The sequence below is a fragment of the Parus major genome, chromosome 4 (genome assembly GCF_001522545.3).
Source record: "Parus major isolate Abel chromosome 4, Parus_major1.1, whole genome shotgun sequence".
NCBI lineage: Eukaryota > Metazoa > Chordata > Aves > Passeriformes > Paridae > Parus > Parus major.
The window spans coordinates 31,635,486-31,654,491 of record NC_031771.1 but is presented as its reverse complement, the minus strand read 5'-3'; the positions used below and the strand labels follow the sequence as shown (position 1 = coordinate 31,654,491).

The window sequence follows — 19,006 nt, the reverse complement described above, 5'->3', positions numbered from 1 at the left end:
TTAAAGAAAAGCAGAAGAACACCATGTTGAATGTAATATTAAGATAAAGAACCAAAAGTAATCTTCAGTTTAGCTATCTTTTCTTATATGCATCAAGTATTTTATTATTTTATCTCTTACCTTCAATGAATATTTCAGCTGATGTGCTATCTGAACCAAAAGAATTTGAAGCCAGACAAGTATAGCGTCCAGTGTCGTCTTCAAAGGCTTCTACTATAATTAGTGAATGAAGTCCTCCACTTTCAGAATGGATCTGAATGTCAGGGGAATTCTGGAGTTCTTTTCCTTCACAGAACCATCTGCAGCCCACACACATTAGAAAGACAAACAAAAAAAGAATATAAAGGATTGGTTCAGGCTCATCGCACACAAGAAGACATTACACTCTGCTGCAAAAATCTAAATTGCTACTGAAATCAGCAAAGGGTGCTTTGAAGTGTTTAACAAAGAAAGTATTTCACAAAGAAATAACTTGCTAGAATAAACTGTTTAAAAGGTAGGGAGACGTTTCTGAATACTAAGAAAATCGTACACAGCACATCTACATCTTAAAACCTGTTCTGGTTTTGGTAAACGAGTTTTTCCTTCATAATTTGTGCATTGGCTTGTTTTGACCACAGTCTAACCCACTTGGATATAATTTATCACTCTCATCTACCTAAACCCCATTGATTCTGCACACAAAATATCTGAATTTGTAATCAGTGGCACAGAATCTAGCTGGAGGCCTGTCACTAGTGGTATCCCCTAAGGGCTGTTATTTGGCCTAGTATTCATCAACGGCTTGGCTGGATGAGAAGGTGCCTCCTCAGCAGGTTCACTGATTACACAAAGCTGGTACCCAATACCCCAGAGGACTGTGCAGCCCTTCAGGGGGACTGTGGCAGGTTGGAATCAGCTGAAATTCAACAAACACAACTGAAGGGTCCTGCACCTGGGAAGGAAAAACCCCAGACCCCCAGTTCAGGCTGGAGGCTGATCTGCTGGAAAGCAGCTTGTGGAAGAAGGACCAGGGGGCCTTGGTGGACACCAAGCTGTCCCTGAGCCAGCAGTGTCCTTGTGGCCAAGAGGCCAATGGTGACCTGAGATGCATTAGGAAGAGCATTCCAGCAGGTCAAGGTGATCCCACACTTTTACTCGGCTCTGGTGAGTCCTCATCTGGAATGCAGTGTCCACTTCTGGGCTCCTCAGGACAAAAAAAGACATGGAGCTTCTGGAGCTCCCGTTGAGAGGGCAACAGAGATACTTAAGGGACTGGAGCATCTCTCATACAAGAGTAGGAGCTGGGCCTGTTCAGCCTTGAGAAGAGACAATTGAGACAGGACCTCATGAACATATATCAGCGTCTGAAGGGAGGGTATCAAAAGGATGGATCCAGGTATTGCTCAGCTGTGTCAAGCAATAGGACAAGAGACAACAGGCAAGTGATTCACAGAAGTTCCACCAGAATATTAACAAGAATTTCTTTACTGTGCGGGTGACTGAGCACTAGAAGAGATTGCATAGAGAGGGTGTGGAGTCTCCCACTTTGGAGTTACTCAAGAACTGTCTGGATGCAATCCTGTGCTGTGTGCTCTGCTTGAGAAGGGAGGCTGGGCCAGATAACCCACTGTGGTCCCTTCCAACTTGACCCATTCTGTGATTCTAGGATTTTTGTCCATCTTGTCCAGTCAACATAACATAATTCCATGACACAGTTTCCATATTGGTAAGCTTTAAATAGGTTTACTCTTGCTTTAGATCAAGAACGTAAACTGGTTTCCTAGGCCTGGATTTTTACATATGTAAGTATTACATCTTCCAGTACCAAAAAGGTATGCCCCAACAAAAGTGCTGGCTTTAGGTACAGACAAAACAGACACTTACCTAGGGTGACTTACAAGTAGGTAAAAGCACAGCATAATTTTGTTTACATCAGGTCAATCAAGCATTTTCCAGTGTAAAATACTCCATGTTCTCAGCCCATACTGCTGTGATCAAAGTGTCCGTTCCCACCTTTTTTCTGTTTGATGCCCTCATCTCAGGTAGTCCTATTGCCCTAGGCTATGCCGTGACTTATCTCTATCTCTGGCAGCCCAGCAAGTATGAGAAGTGGGTAATTCTTGGTTTATAGTGTCTGCTGTGCATTTTTGCAGGGAGGGGAAGCAGACTGGAGTGTCATTAAAGGAAAGTCACTCAGGAGCAGCAGTCCTTCTGCTCTCAAATTGTCCCTATATCCTGAAAACAAATTTTGCCAAGCCTTGCCAGGGCTGTTATTCCCATTCCACTTCTGCAAATCCACTCTGATCTTTACCACTCTTTCTTCCCTTCTTCTCACCCCATAATACTAATCTGTGTTTTCCTTGTCCTCTCCCTTCCCTCCTTTCCTTCTTCCTCTGCCACTCCAAAATTAAAATCTTGCTCTAATGAGAATAAGGACAAAATAAGCAACTATTGACAAAAAACCTAAAAGGGGATCTTCCCCCTCCGACTTTAAGTTTTCTTCTCCAGTATGTTTTTTTTTTTAAATTAAAAATAAAGCCTCAGACTTTGGATAGTCAATGCAAAGTAAAAGAAGGCCAAATTTTTAGAAATAATTTTTAAATACTTTAAATTTCCCACAGAAATTTGGTATTTTTCCTTAAATTTGCACATGTTGATGAGACAATTTTTGCAGCTACATCCCAGTAATATCTCAGAATTAAAACTTTTTTTCCCCTCTATCAGATGACTTCCCATTACCCCCCAAAACCTACATAACCCCAAGGAGTTATAGAACTCTCTCTACCTATTTAGGAAAAGCACACAGCACTGCAGGATGACAGACACTATAAAACAGGAATCAGTGAGGAATCTTTTAAAATTGAACTGCCCCACTTTTATTGTTCTTTTTAATTACAAACTTCATGCAATTAACATAAACTGTTTTAAAACATCCTTCTAAAAATATTACATTGTAAAACTTGGAATGTCATGCTTACTTCAGAATGCAGAGTTAAGAAACCTACCAGAACACAAGTCCCCTTAATAACATCATAATTGTGGGCAAGCTCTCTGTGTTTACGAAAGATTGATGTTTTATTCCTGAAAGCAAAACCATCAGTTGGTAGTGGCATTAAAGTTATATGCAATTGTCTTCAGTAATTAAAATAATACTAAGTTCCTTTTCTGTCTTCTGTTGCCTAGATAGTGCACACAGAAAGTATAATTTTTGCAAAGAACTAACAAACTTCCATTTGTTTACTCAGCAGACCCCTTTGGCCTACTTTTACAACATATTTGCCTTGGAGACAAATCTATTCTGTCAGCTCTACTGCCAAAATTAACATTTCTCTTCCCTCTCTTCCCCTCCTTTCCTTTTGTCACAAGTTGTCCCCTTCTACCAGTGTGAGGACCTCTGCTACTATTTCTGATTATTAGCCCTTTAGAGTCCTAACCTCTGTGTAGCCTTTCCTAAGCTACATTTTAAACAATATGCACAAGAGAGAGGTTAATTCAATTTCTAGACAATCACAGACAAGAGCCTGTAATATGAGGCCCTACATAACCATTTGTTCTATTTTTCTTTCCTTTCCAGAAACATCCTGCAAAGGAAAACCTCTCCTCCAAGCCTAATTATTTTCTCAGACAGATCCCGTTTTAGTTTCATGCAAGCTGTATGGCTTTCTATTGTTTCCTAAATTCCATGTTCACAAAATGAATAAGAAATCATCATAAGCATAAGAATCTGAAGTAAAATAAAAAAAAAAACAAAAAACTTTATGTATATTTGTCAGATAACATTTAATAAGTAAACTGTTTTCTTAGGAGGACAAGTTCTACATTGTCCATTGATTTGTGGATACACATGGTCAGTCTCAAGTAGTGGGAGCTATTCGTCAGCACTAGCTGAGATTAAGACTTGTTGTATCACATCAGTGTCATGCTGAAAACGAGTCCTGACCTGCTACATCAGACACTATCTGCCCCAAAGGAAAGCACATAAGTAAGCAATTCAATACCAAATTACCTCAGCTATCATTAAGGCAATGTTTGATGCATGGGAAACACACCTGGTGTGGGGCTCCACTGTTCATTGTGGAAAGAAGAATTCACCTTCACAATTGGCAAGAGCACAGGTATTTGAAATGACGAACACTGGAAGAGGCTTAGTTGTACTCTCTTTCCTATTCTAATGTATTTTTTTTTCTGTGTACGTGTTGATAGAAGAGGATGATTACTTGTCATGAATTTCTTCTGGTGATTACATCAAAATTAGGTAAATAAGAAAATACGTAATTTCAATACATATTCAGCAATAACTTGCCAGTTGAATTCAAGACAGTTTTTGAATTCAAAAAAAGACCATCAAATAAAAATAAGTGAAGCATTTTTTTCCCAAATACAGACTGAATTCTACTTTTTCATCTTTTAAATACATATATATATATATATATATTTCTGCAGTCAGCCTTACTGCATTACCATCACAGAAGAGAATCTTCTGCTCCTAAGGACTGAAAAAAGATTCAAAGATAAATCTTTGAAGCATTCCCTCTTTCTGCAGGGGGATACTAAAGCAAGCAACAAATCACTATCAAAGGGAAACTGAGCCAAAGAAACCCGGACTCACGGCTAGACGCAGAAAAGTAGCCACAAAGCAAGTCTTACAAGAAAATTCCAGTTTTATGCTAACTAGGGCAGCATTAATTCATGTCCAGTCTATTCCAGCCTACTGATCCTCTTGGGGATAAGAGGATTACTTTCTAGCTGCAAGAAGGCAACAATATTTCTGGAGAGTTAAAACACCGCAAACCAAACCCAACCCAAGAGACAGTGAAAATAACACAAAGGAACAAACGCACAGCAGACGCTTTATATAGAGACCATTGTTTTAAAAAGACACCTCTTTCACAACTTCTGGATACCAAGTGAAAAAGTATCAACCCATTTCCTTATCCCTTTGTTGCAGGTTCTCAGTTTTGCATTAAGTGTGCAAACAGAAACAAAACAGGCAGAGACATCACCAAAAGGGTTTTCAGATATGCGTACATATCAGTCCACAGAACAAGACTTCCAGCTTGCACCGTGGGTGCATTCCTGCAGGCCATGCTACCATTCGTGCCAATTTGCAAAGAACTGTCCCCTTGAAAAAGAACAGAAACTACTGTAAGATGTCAGATAACAGCTGACCAATTAAAAAAAACCAAAGAAAACCAAAAACCAGAAAACAAAAGGGAGCATATATCTTATATAACTGAAATCAAATTTATTAGTCATTCTGCATATTGTCAAATTTCAAATTACACTTGATTTTTCTGGTCTTTACTACTTTCTTCTTCATTCTCTTTCCACCATTTCTCTTCTTGTGTGCATTTCCACTCTTTGCCTTTCTTTTTTTCAACTATGCTTAGTTTACAACTATATGGTATCTCCTGTACATTAAAATTATAGCAATTAAATATTTAATGCAGACAGTGAAACAATCACTAGACTGGAAAGTCAACGAGGAAGGACAAGGCAGAGATATTTTGGTAGCAGGGGAACAATGATTAGGTACTCATTTTTCATGCTTCAAACCCTCTTTGCTTTTCTGTTGGCTACACTGAGGCAAAACCACAACAGCAAACAAAAAGGGACAGTCAGATGCCAGGTGAGCAGCAGTTCATGCACGCTAACATCAAGTAGCAAGCCACACAATATGCCTTTCTATACACTCCTCTTTTCTTTATGCCCTCACAATCCTCCATGCATGGAAATACATAGGAGCACGTGTGTCTGGGATTTTAATGACCCTGAACAAAATATAAACAGAGTTGAACAGTACACTGACTAAGTAAGCACAAGGGTCTTAAGAAAAACAGTTCAAGGTTCTCTCTAATGCATAATCCTGCTGGAACTTATGTTTTTTGAGAGTCACTGAGGAATAGAGAGGTTTTCCTTTCTGCACAGTCTTAAAGTTAATTTAAAATGGCAGCTGAAGTGAAACTTTAAGATATAGCCTTAGGGAGAAATTATAATAGGGAACTCTGACCACTACAGAAAGTGCAGAGAGATAAGTTGTAAATTAAAAAGTAATTTTATCCTTAGTGGTGTTAAGTATGTCCAGCAAGAAAAGTCAGAATGAAATACTCTGACATTCCTGTACTGGCAGAGTCAGCATTTCCCTCACAATAGTTTTTCTCCATTGAAACTAAGCAGTCCAACACTTCCAGACAATAAAACATTACTACCTAAAGAACTTGAACTGATTTTTAAAATAAATCAGCTTTGTCATAAAAGATTTAGAGTACACTGCAGAAATCAAATTATGCAGATGCTTATAATTCTCTACACACTGCCCAATTTTTGTGCAATAGATATTTAATTATTTGTATAGGTAATTCATAGGAGAGTTATGAATAACACCATGCATATTTTAAATATTTATATTTAAAATCATATTATAATATAATATATTATATAATTTAAAAAATTATATTAAAAAAAATTAAAAATTAAATTTTATATTATGTAATTTAAAAAAAATAAATCTGAACATAAATGCTGGTCCTTTGCCTGAACTTTCAGTTAAGCAATTAAAAATATCTCTATATACTATATATACTCTATATACTGAAAGCTATAGAAGCCAATTTTGTAATGAAAAGTGTGTTATGTTATAAGCAATGTACACGAATTTAACTGATTATTCAGATGTTGCACAGTGTTCTCCCAGCTCTCACAAATTTCAATGAGGACTTTACATCCACCTGGGGAAATCAGACAATTTGGTACTTGGAGACCAAACTGTCATCCTAAAGTGCCAGAGAAATGGCAAGAGAATACCAAATTCATTGTATTTTCAAGACACGTTATCAACATTTCCATCTACCATTTCCTACAGGTTAAATCTGCTTCCTCTGAAGAGAAGCTTTGCATCATGTTTTGTGAAAAGATGCCAAGTGGAGGAGTACAGAAGTAAGAGATGAGACCAGCTGAGCCATGGGCTACAAAGCTTCCAAGTCAGTGAGCAATGGCCTCTGTCGCTGACTGTAACCTGCAGTAACTCCAAAGATGATTTATTTAGCTTATTCCTGTCATTAGGAAAATTTCTTCCCTACATTCTTGTGTAGGTTTTCCAAGCCTCTTTCCATTCACCTTACCCATGGAACAAGGATTCTACTCCGTTTCAGGTGGGAAAATAATCTGAAAGTTAGCTTGAGATTTTGATAGCTTCGGACAAGATACTCAGAGTTATAGCCTGTAGCTCATGTCATTCTCTCTGGGTACTGCACTGTTCCACAGCCTTACATAGATGTGCACACAAAAGAAAGACAGCATTGTCAGACTTGATTAAAAAGTGATTGTTCTGTCTTAAAATCACAGAATTAGCTTAGAAATTTTTAGTTTTTTTCAAGATTTTATCTTGTCCTTGACTTTGCAAATGTTGGTCACGCTTTGTAGCTTTTAAATATAGAAGCTTTAAAGAAGTTATTTTTGATGGAAGCTTTTAGTTACCTGAATGATAGAGATATTCACACAAGAAAACACAAAATCAGTGCTAGAAAGTATAAAAATTGAACACAACACTGAGCAAAGCAAGGATTTCTAACCATACAACTTTCCATATACCAAACCTTTCAGAGAACTTTTCTTTTACTTTTTGGACTAAGAGAATTTTAAATTATTTGCTCAACATTTACCAGTGTTTATTTTTCATTTTTCTGGCAGTGGTATAATCCATGCTGCTGATTTCAACTGTGCTACTGCTAAACTATTCTTAAGCACAATAAGAATTTTTGATACAAAAAAATATATTTTTCTCAAGTTGCTGAATGTACGGAAATTTACTCCTACAAATTATTAACTGAGGCAGCTACCTCTTGTTTCCTCAGGTCCTTTTATCTCAGTTTCCTGTTATATTTTTAAAATAGCATCATAGTCAAAACACTACTGTGAGCATTGTAATATGAACTGAAATACAAGTTGATATTTTTATTAATTGCTTTCTAATGGAATGCTTACAGCTGTATTTAGATTCATACGTGGTTTGCAGTGTTTTTTTGGGAGTTTACAAGTAGTTGCCTTGGTGTGAGAGAAGCATAAACAGTAATTTAAATAAATAAACTGACCTTTTTTTACATTAATCATAATTTGATTATGTACTATGAAAATTAAAGAAAATAATGTGTTCATAAAACAAACTCATTCTAATTTAGAAAAAATTTATTGCTGTAAATTTCATGTCTCTGTGTTAATCCTGCAGTGTTATAAAAGTTGGAAGATACGCATGCCGCGATGCAGAAATTAAATACCTGGATATAAAGGGAACAATTATGAGATTTAACAAATAAAACGGAATTACACACCATGCCTACAATGCAGAAGTTTAATGCTAATCTTTTCTGTACATACCCAGAGATATTATACCGTGTAGAAAAGATGTACCTGCTGTATGACTTACATGCAATCCAAACTTACTGATTTCTGATTAATATCCATTTCTGTAATAACAAGCTGTGTAGGAGGTTAAAGTAATGTTCACTACTTTCTATTACTTTCTTGAAGGAGTAACTTTTTATAAAATTGGATATGCTCACTATTTTTTTAGAACTCTGATTATAAGGAAGATACATAAATATTTAACATAAAAACAACAAAAAGTATCTAGCATTTCTGTTGTTGATCTGGCTTCAAAGTCTCATAAGTACATTTATGTAATACAGCAAAGAAAACAGGGAAGTGACTCTTGTTGACTGCACTGTGGTGTTGGCGCAAATGATATTTCGCAAATGTATCAACGGTATCCAAATGAGATACCACATTTCAGGTAATCCTGTTTCATCATGCGGATCAAAGACATCTGTGCAGCTGTTTTTATTCAACAAGAACAGCAGGGAGATCATATTTCTTTAACTGGTCAAAAAGCAGTCAACATTAAAGGAAAAATCTGTATGCTTACTTCTCTAACCAGAATGAACAAATATCTCTTGAAGAAGTTCCTTCTAAAACAATATTGTTTATCTTATAGTCAACCTTCTGAAATAACAGAATGCTGAAATCAATGCTGAATAACTTACTTTCCATATTTGAAGCCCAAAGCTTAAACCCCACTCCATATCCTATGTTGATCTATCTTTACCCTTTGCCGCAGAAGATTAATCTTTTTTCCATATCTTTGTCCTTTAGCAAAATACTAAGTACTTACTATTCTTAAATATATGTTTTCTGAAGACAAAAGCATTGTCCAGATGTAGGCGTAATCTGCAGATTTCACATTTTCAGAAACCCTTTACAGATCTTTCTTTTCCCTCTTTGGCCACAAGCCTGTGCTATAGAAGTGTCACTTTCAGAAACTGCAATTTAACTGACAAATAGATGTAGATAGATAATTCAGTTTCTTCTATATTTTTGCAATCATCAGATCAAGAAAGAGTGACAATTCTGTGCAATTCAAGGACCACTTATATTTTATGAACTGCAAACCACCTTCTTTACAACAGGAATGTTGATTATTTGTGACATGTAAACTACTTATTCAAAAATAATTAATTTCACTGACCAATCTCTATAACTAGTGAATTTGGGCATATATATAAATATAAAAGCTATGTGACCATGTTCATACATGTGAATAAAAAGCATGAATTAAAAATCCAGGAATAAATTATATGAAATTTAAGGTATGAAGTTTTCAACACTTCTATTTGTAAGATATTGTCAAGGGATGTTGGACTCATTAGATAACTGCAGGCTAATTTAGAGAGATTCTTTACATCAGTTGTTTTCTTCAGAATATTTAGAAAACTTATTGCATTACCATTCATTAAAAATACTTAATGTATCAACTTCCCTACATCATCTCTTCTTGGACAATTTTTTCTCACTGCACTTTCTGGAGCACTATTTTGTACCTGACATCTGAATGTTTATAGAAGAAAATTTTGTATAAACTATTTGACTAAACCTGAGTTCCTGCCACATGTATGCATACTACCACCACTTACAACTCAGCCATTGGGATAAATCTAAAAAGGGGTTTTGAGATCCAGAGGAGTCTGGGCCAACATAGCTAGAGTCTCTTTGCAAGTGCCTAAGAAATAACTCTGCTGTCTTCCAGATTAGCTACACTCAAGAAAGATAAATCAGAATGACCGAAAACTGTTACTCTCCTGAAAATTCAGAATAGGCACTTTCTGGCACAGCTGAAGAATCAAAAGAACTCTTTGCTCCAATTACAGTTCTGTATTTCAGTAATGAACGTAATCACTCAACAACTTGGATGGCTGCGCTTGACTGTATTTTATTTTTTTCAAGCTCTCATTACACGTTGAAACTGAAATAAATTTCCTTCAGAATAAAGCCAATATTGTGTCACAATAAAATACTTTCAACTTCAGGTTGCTAAATGCTCTTCCCTTCACTGAAATTTGTTCTCCTTAGCTATAAGACCCCAACATTTAATTATAAAAGCCTGAAAATATTAGGGGGAAAAAGATACCGCATTGGAAATACCTCCAATTTATAATAACTCAACAGTTGTTTATATATAGATATAGATATATATATGTAGATATCGCCATAATGTATAGTACAATATTTTCTTTTTCAATATTATTAAATACAAGCTATGGCAAAATAACTGAAGAGTTTCAAATTCCCACTTGTTCTCTGTCCCAAATGATATCATTTACTTTTGGAAAATGGTTGTTTGCTTCATAAATACAGCAGTTAATGTATCTATAACCTCTCTGGGTTTCATTGGTCTCAGAAAAAAAAAAAATCACAAACTAAAACCTGTGGGTTCTGTGGAGTTATAATCTGGTCTACAACTACCAAAATTAATTAAAATGCATTGAAAATGAAAATTCTTTGGTCTTCTGACATATCTACAAATTCAATTCTCTATTATTACTCAGCAAAAAAAAAAAAAAAAAAAAAAGCAAATGAGCAGAAGAAAGATACAGAAGAAAAATGCTCCCATAGTAGTTTCATGATTCATTTACCTGTATTGTAGATGACTACACTAAAATTGGTAGACGATATGAGCTGGAAGTGACAGAAAGAATTAAGTGGAGTAAAAGATAAACTTACATTCATTTATAACCTTAACATTCCATGTAACTTTCTCATTTTGTATTTTTAGGTTTCACAGCAAGTTGTTTTTTTTTCTTTTGAAGTATCTTCTACATTTTGATCTCCACTGAAATATCTCGCCTCCAATGCCAATAAACCTGGAAGCCGTTTTCATGTGTCAGAGCACAAAGACAAAACACTTTATAAATGTGATGAGTGATCAAGTACAGTCATAAAAGGTTTGATAATATCTGGCTCTACAGTTCTGTGTTTAATATTACTGTAGATGCTTTCATTAATTATTTAATGTAATTCAAGTTTAAATGATTACCAGATAAAGCCATTCATTTACCACCCTTTGAGAATTTTATACTTTCAGAGGATTGTGACAGAACTACGAAAGACGTTATACAGAAGAATTCAGCACTGAACAGAAGAAAAACCCCAGCACCTGAAACATGCACTTTTTGCATTCAACTAGTTACTACACAGGAGTTCCTATAGTTTTAGGGCATGAAAAGCCAGACACTGAGCAATAATTTCTCTCATTCTGACAAGTAATTAAACTGACTGGTTTTGTACAACTTCCTTCTGGGGCCTGGAACATCTTACCCTGAAGTCAAAGTGTAGTAGACATATCTGCATTTCAGATTGTTCCACTAATTCATTTGTCAGTAAGTCAAGCAGACCCCTTCTGCTTGTGTCTGTAGTAGTGCCAGCAAAAAAAAATTGATTTATCTGCTGTTTTGTTTCATGCAAAGATTATCATCTCTTCCCCCAAAAATCAGAATGCTAAATTTCTAAAGTAGAGATGCTGCTCTGTATTTTTCACCCCGTAGCTAAAGGATTTTGCTATACATGGTAATACAGAGATAGAAATTTTCTCTCCAAAATGGACTTGAAAGTTAATCCAGGAAATTCTGCCCGGTTTATATCCCATGAAGAATCCTCAAATATTTGTTTAAATAAAGTTACAGAAAGATATCCCAAACATATTAAAAAGTAGTCTTCAAATGCATCCAGCCCTGTACTGAGAGTACAGTATGAGAACAGAGATAAATTTAGTGCTTCAGCAAAAACACACATATGGTATTAGGGACAACATTCCTGGTTGCATTTAGATTGTTCTCAGTTTCAGAGCATGAGGAAGAGCCCACTAGAGCAGCATATCAGGCCTCCATCATTTTATTCCACCATTTCTTCCCCCATTTTTCTCATTCTGTTAGGTTGGGCATACCCTTAAGTGTATTTTCAGTAAGAACATTCACCATAATTTTCCACAGGTCTAGCACATGGCACATCTTATTGAATATAAGCATTGGACTACATGTTAACAACAGTCTAGACAGAATCTAATTGCACAATAAATGTTCTTGTGTCTGCAGGAGCTGAATAAAAATGTTTCTCTAAAGAAAAGCTCAATTAATAGATCTTTAAGCACTGAAACAGTAATTGGACATGAGATAATTAGGTATGTTTTACTATTGAGAAACTGACGTTAAGCACTTTGTCCATTGTCTCCCGAGAAAGGTAAGAGCCATCTCAGAAGTCAATTTTTACTGTCTCAACTTGAAGGCCATCTTCTGTGTACTGACCATGTCTCTACAAGAGCAGATGCTGACCTTGCACTACCAGATGTACTGCTAGCCATAAACTTATTCAATCTTTTTGGAAGCTAGCAGACTGGCACGAAGAGATGGATGTAAGTTATTATACAGCCCTGCATGCCAATAAAATACTGGAATTTCATTCTTGGGGTCTGTTTGCCTGTTGCAGAAAGATTTTATGTGGCCACCTTCCATGAAGTCTGAAGGCAGTCATGCACCTAAGTGCAGTAAATAGCTGTAACTTTGTTCACTTAGAGTGAAGATACCATCACTTGGGATATGTAGACCTATGCTTAAATAATTATCACTTCTGGTATTTAACAGGAAATTAAGATCAGCATGGAAAGGAAGGAAAAGAAAAAAAATAAAAGCAGTGAAGATGGTTAGAAAAGGTTAAAAAAAAAAAAGTATTTAATAATCCCATATGAAATGCTGAACATTTTTCAAACACAAAGAACTGTTGAGGCTTGTAGGATTAACATGATTCCTTGTCTAGCTGAAATGGAATGCATAGTGCCTATAACTGAAATGCCGCTCTTAGCTATCACTTACGCTCCTTCGGCCAAAAATGGATTTTCAAAGAGTATGCTGTCATTATTTTGCATTCATGGGAATAATACTCCAGAATTGCCATGCATAATCTTCCAGTGAAATATCATTTTAAACTTTGAGGGAAGGACTGTAAAGAGTTAAAAGTAAGAAAAAATATGTAAAGTTATAAGGATGAAATTGCATTTATGCAATTTGAATTCAACACATAAGGTAGATTGCATTTAATATGATTGTGGCAAGTTAGACAGCGGCATCTCAAGGCTGACATATGAGATAAGTAATACTTCTTCTCAAAACCATAATACTTAAAAAGGAGAAGAATATGAAAACTGTTTGAGACCAACCACTGTAGTCCACAGAAAATAAACCAATATTATTAAATTATGAAACCTTAATTATTTGCAAATCAACAATAAGTAAAAGGAAACCTCCATTCAGGATGTATATTCTTGTTCATACTGAACACATGGAACTGTTAACCATGGAACTTTGTTGGTTTACCTTGAAAACTGGCAAACATCTTCGAATGTTTGGAAAGGTAGAAAGCTATTACATCAACTGTGATATATATTGCCATCACTGTGCTTTTTATAGGCACAACTAAATGATGCCTATAGAAGAAAGTACTACATGATAGTAGCTGAACAGATAAACTTTTAATTGGCGTCTGCAACATTAGTTAAACCAGATCAAATTAAAAGCAAAATTAAACTCTACATAGCCATTACAAAAGGATTCAATTCTTACATAAGTACTGTTCCTACTATAATCTCCCTTTTTCTTACTACTTGATTATTGCTAAGCTAGAGACAGTCAGTATAAGTTTGCTGAGCAGAAGCCAAAATACTTGATTCATTTGGGTCAATTCAGTAGCTCGGTAACTGACAACAAAGCAAGGAAGCTGTCAGCAGTTTTGTCAGTGCCGTGCATTAAGTATAACTGCAGTCAAATTTACTCAGTGAGACTCAGCCCGAAGCGATTGGCATCAACCTTCAGAGTGCCATAAGATGTAGAGAACAAGCACCTCAGACCTGCTCTGACCATGGTTTTCAATATTGGCAACAGGTCTTGGGAAGGCTGTTATGTCAATGGAGGAAACTATCATCATCAAAGAACTCAAGAATAGGATGTCCTATATTCACAGACATTTGACACAGTTGTGTTTATTTCATGTATTTACAGGCAGAATTTTAATAAGTTAGTTTCTACGCCTTCTGGTCCGTAGGAAACTGGAAGCTTTCTGAATTAATTTCCAGCATTAACTAGCAAAATACTGGTAATAGCTGTTCTGATTCATAATGTAATATTATCAAAGATAATTTTCACAGTTGCTTGTGGGGAAAAAAAAGGCTCGATCTTTATGTAAATAGCCGTCATATTTACTAGCAACAGCACTTTTCTGTAGCGTGCGTATTTTCTTATGTATTTCTTATATTCTAGCTCAGAGGCAAATAGAATCATAGATATAGCAAAAAGTTATCCATTAAAAGATGTAAAATAAGATTCAAGACTCTGGATGCTGGGATAACATCTGTGTTGTCCTAAGACAAATTTAGAGTGTGTTATACAAAAAGGTCTGGTTGAAACAGCAGAAGGAAAGGGTGGGGAAGGAAAATTGCCTGTCTTTGGAGCCTCAGTTCTACCAAAAATTTATGCCACTTTTTCCTCCACATCCTTCACACAGGATTCCTTTACTGAAATTATATTCCATAGGCAAAATCTGACTGATTTGCTCATTTGCTCAGGTTACACAATGAGATACCTGTCATTGGGGTTAACTGCTGCAGTACTGTGCACTTTACAACACACAAACAATCTCTCTTTACGAGAGGATTACATTTACTTCCTAAGCCAGGTCTGAGGACTAGCCATCACCTTTAAATAATAACAACTAACTTATGCTATCTGCTCAGCTGTCAGTTGAAGTGCCTTTACACACCTCACTAGGTGCACAACACAGCCCAGCTCTCACTTCAGTCTTTAGTTTCAGCTTTATCAGGTAAACTTACATCCATGTTTGACAGCTGTAAATATGGTATGATCCTAGAGCATGAATGTACCCATGCTTTATGCTTTGGTGACTATTTGCAGAATTATGACTAGTGCCTGCTTCCTCCAAACATTCATTTTAAGATTATTTTCAAATTTTCAAGATTCTTCCTAACTACTGACATATACAGGCCTAGCCAGCCATGCTTCTAAGAATACCATGTGTATTTTTCACAACCATTATGAAACCTGAAATAAGAAACAGTACCAAGAGCAGGTTTTAGTGGAAAATCAAAAATTCCCTAGGAATCCAACAGGTTGAGGATCAACACTCAAGACTGCTTTAAGGTCTACTCCTCTTTGCAATGACTCAAGTTTATATATGCTTGCTATGACCCCTGTAAATCCTGGAATTCCTTGATTCTTACTTCCTTTCCCAATGTACCTCTCTCCCCTGTTTGAAAAACTGACTAAAGAGAGGGTGTCTGTTTTATATATGCACAGTGCAGTGTAGCCTGCACCAGCATTACACTCAGAAAAAAAAAATACAAGTAGTCACCGTGTAGGAAGAATGACAACTTTTAATCTAGTAACAGATGAATAACTGTACACAGTTATATGTACATACCCTATAAAAGCTGGCCTAAAGATGTCTCAAAGAACAGGATATTCTGGTATATATGTGAAGATACAGGAATATTCTCACTTGTACAACACAGCAGAATCTTGTCACCTTTGCTTCACTTGATTTCTAAAACACTGTGGGACTCTGGAATTTGTCAAGGACTTCAGGCACAAGATCCCGGCTTTTAAGATTGGGCATCTTCAAGGCCATGCTTTCTTGTGTATTTGTATAAAAACTGTACTGTTTTATCCACAGTACAATTAGGATTGTGTAGTATAAAACCAAATCCAGTTGATTCTATGTATTTTATATGCATTAACTCAGTAAAACTGAACACTGATGCAACAAATTAACATGCCACAGTCAGGAATGTCAATGCACTGTAATAACACATTTTGACCTCTGATTAATTCTCACTGCAGTTATTCAGAAATAATTGTAATTACCCACCTGCATTATGCACTCCAAAGTTACAAAAATCTGCAAATAACTTTTAAACATTTATGTTGTAGTTTATGTGAGGCAGAAATTAACTAATGGTGATTCATGAACTCTGGTTAATGTTTGGGTTTTGGTTTTTTTTTTAGTTCTCAGACTTTTTTAAAGTTAAGAACAAAGTTCACGCATGGTCTGTAAATTTGAGAAAGATGTAATGTTAAGCAAGGAACTAGTTGAAAGGGACGTACACAGCTATATGACTGATATTTTCTTCTTTTTTCCCATTTTCCCCTAGCTAAATTTACCATCCCAATCCTTAAAAATAGCAAAAAAGCTCATAACTATTGTTTATTTGGTTTCCTGTTGTAGAATATGACTTCTGAATTATTTCTAGATAAATTACAGTGAATTAGTGTATGAATTGCCTTTCATCATTACTTCATCTTCCAAGCAGAAGTAAGAATAAACCTTGTTTTTCAATGCTGTAACTTTTGATCTGCAGTCTATGTTTTAAACACCTTGGAATTTTTTCTCACTTCAAAAGTATCCGTATAAAGTAACATTCATAATCTAATACTCTCATTTGTGGGAAATTTTGATCAAAGTTTTACATCAAAGCTATGCACCAGTTTATGGGAGAAATCTTATAATTGAAAAGAGAAGTGAGAGCGCTGAGGGAAGAACAAGACTTTAACTGAGGGAAGAACAAGATTTTATTAAGAGTATTTCAGAATAAAGAATATGCATAAAAAGGATATAGATTATTACAATTTCATTCTTCATAGTAGGCATAGACTGTATGTAGATAGTTACAACAATTTAAAAAGAGTTTGGTTATATAAAGTTTTCAATCCTCTTAAGTGCAGCACAAAATGCAGAGACTAAGCAATTAAATTGTATGCAACAAAAAAAGGTCTTTCCTTTTTACTTTTCATATTTTCCATAATATATTTGGAGTGGAACATATTTACCGTGATTTATGACAGGGAGATCTTCCCTTATCTCTATCCTTCTCACTCTCAAATCAGGTCACAAATTACCCTGTAATGTCCAAAAGAATTCCTGAGATACATTTGCTCTCTTTTAAGAGAAGCATGTTTTCATCCCATGCAAAATATTCAAAGAAGCTATTTTTCATTTATTCAAAGGAACACTAAAAACTATTTGTTTTAACCCTGACCTTACCATTAAATGCTATGACCCAAACTCTCAGCCTCTAGGCAATTAAAAAAAAATAAATCGTTTGAGTACATCCAGCCAATGATTTCCATGTTAAAAAAAAAAAAAGTAAGTTGGAGCCATGTGGTCTCAATCAGGCAGTAAAAACTCTCTGTATTTTCTTAAATGCACAACTGCAGTATGCCCATAACCTCTCTTTTAAATCATCTTAACCAGATCTGAATCACTCTCACCACAAATGATTCGGTGGCCCTGGAATGTGCTGGGGTAGACAGAGCTGCCCTGCAATGAACATTGAGGTATTTCCCTCTTTCTTAGTGTTAAGAGAATAGTCTGCAGAAAAAAAAGTTTTCTAAAAGGTTTAAGTCAAGACAAAAAGTGACATCATAGTTCAATCATTCAAGAAAGAGAGAAAAAAAAAAATGCATCTACTGCCTAATAAATCAGTGTTGTGTACCACAAAGCACAGTGAGCCAACACTGCCAAAGAACAGCTTTTCTTGCTGAGGCAGGGATACCACAAGCAGCTGGCAGATGCATATGTAATTGTATTCACAGAGAGCCACTAAATCCATTAAGCTAGCCAGAGCAGTAGAAGCTGAACAATTAAAAAAGCAGAATACACACCATTTCAGCAGCAATCTGTGCAGCCTCCTACACCCCATTACAGTATTTCTTACCATGGCCCACCATAATTTTTTACAGTTTAGTATATACATGCATGGCACTTTCTTAAAAGCTTATAGGTAGATCAGTTAGGATCAAAAGCCATTTTGAGGTATCTGCATTACCTGAATGTATGCTGCTGGCCCTCTTCACCAGTCTCCTTGAGCAAATAGAAAGGACAGGCACAAAACCACCTTAGCTTCCTCAGCACATCTCATGAGTTCCAAAATATTACTTACATCTAAAGTTATAACAGAGGAAAGGGAATGTAGGTCCTTGGGGGCCCCTAAAAGTCACATTTAAACAGCAAATGAGCAAGCTTTGCTTAAATAACTGTAAGATTCTTAAATGCCATTTCCTCTTTAAAACTGTGTCTGGAGCCTGAAAGATTTCTTTCAGTCTTAATCACCTCAAAAACAATTTAAACATGTGGCCAAAGCGATGCGCATTTAAAACAGGAATAGACCAGAGCCAAGACATTTGGATCCAGTTATTAACCTTCTTATACTTCATGGATGTAGGAATCCAGGGATTTTGGTACAGGCCCATCTCTGAACTCAACGCTCATTGCCAAACCTCACAGTCAATAGAAAATATGCTTTAACATATCAAAGCAGGAAAACCAGCATAAAGATGTCAAAATTTTCCACCACATCAATGAGAAAAAATGTCATTATAGCACCCATGTAAATTGTGAAACTGAAAGCAGCTGCTGAGGCAACCTGACATGGTGCCATTGGCAGAGGGGGGTCCAACTGAGGAAAACAATATTCCATTTTTAGCTCTGAAAAACAATCTTTATTAGTTCTAGTGTTTGATTTCCATTCAGTGAATAACTTGCCATAAATAGAGCTAGTAACTACTATAGAAAGAAATGCCTTAGTACCTGGCAAGCAAAGTGTACTAAACATCCCAAACATCCTAATTGCACACTG

General features: G+C 35.9%; 1 protein-coding gene across 4 annotated transcripts in view; it reads right to left on the bottom strand.

Annotated features, from left to right (window-relative positions):
* Positions 1-19,006, bottom strand: part of PALLD (palladin, cytoskeletal associated protein) — a 185,572-nt gene that overhangs the window by 121,633 nt on the left and 44,933 nt on the right. For all 4 annotated transcript variants that reach the window (XM_015625025.1, XM_015625027.1, XM_015625026.1 and 1 more), the window contains one exon: positions 121-299. In XM_015625025.1, the coding sequence (XP_015480511.1) occupies positions 121-299 (179 nt within the window). The remainder of the gene's footprint in view (positions 1-120; positions 300-19,006) is intronic.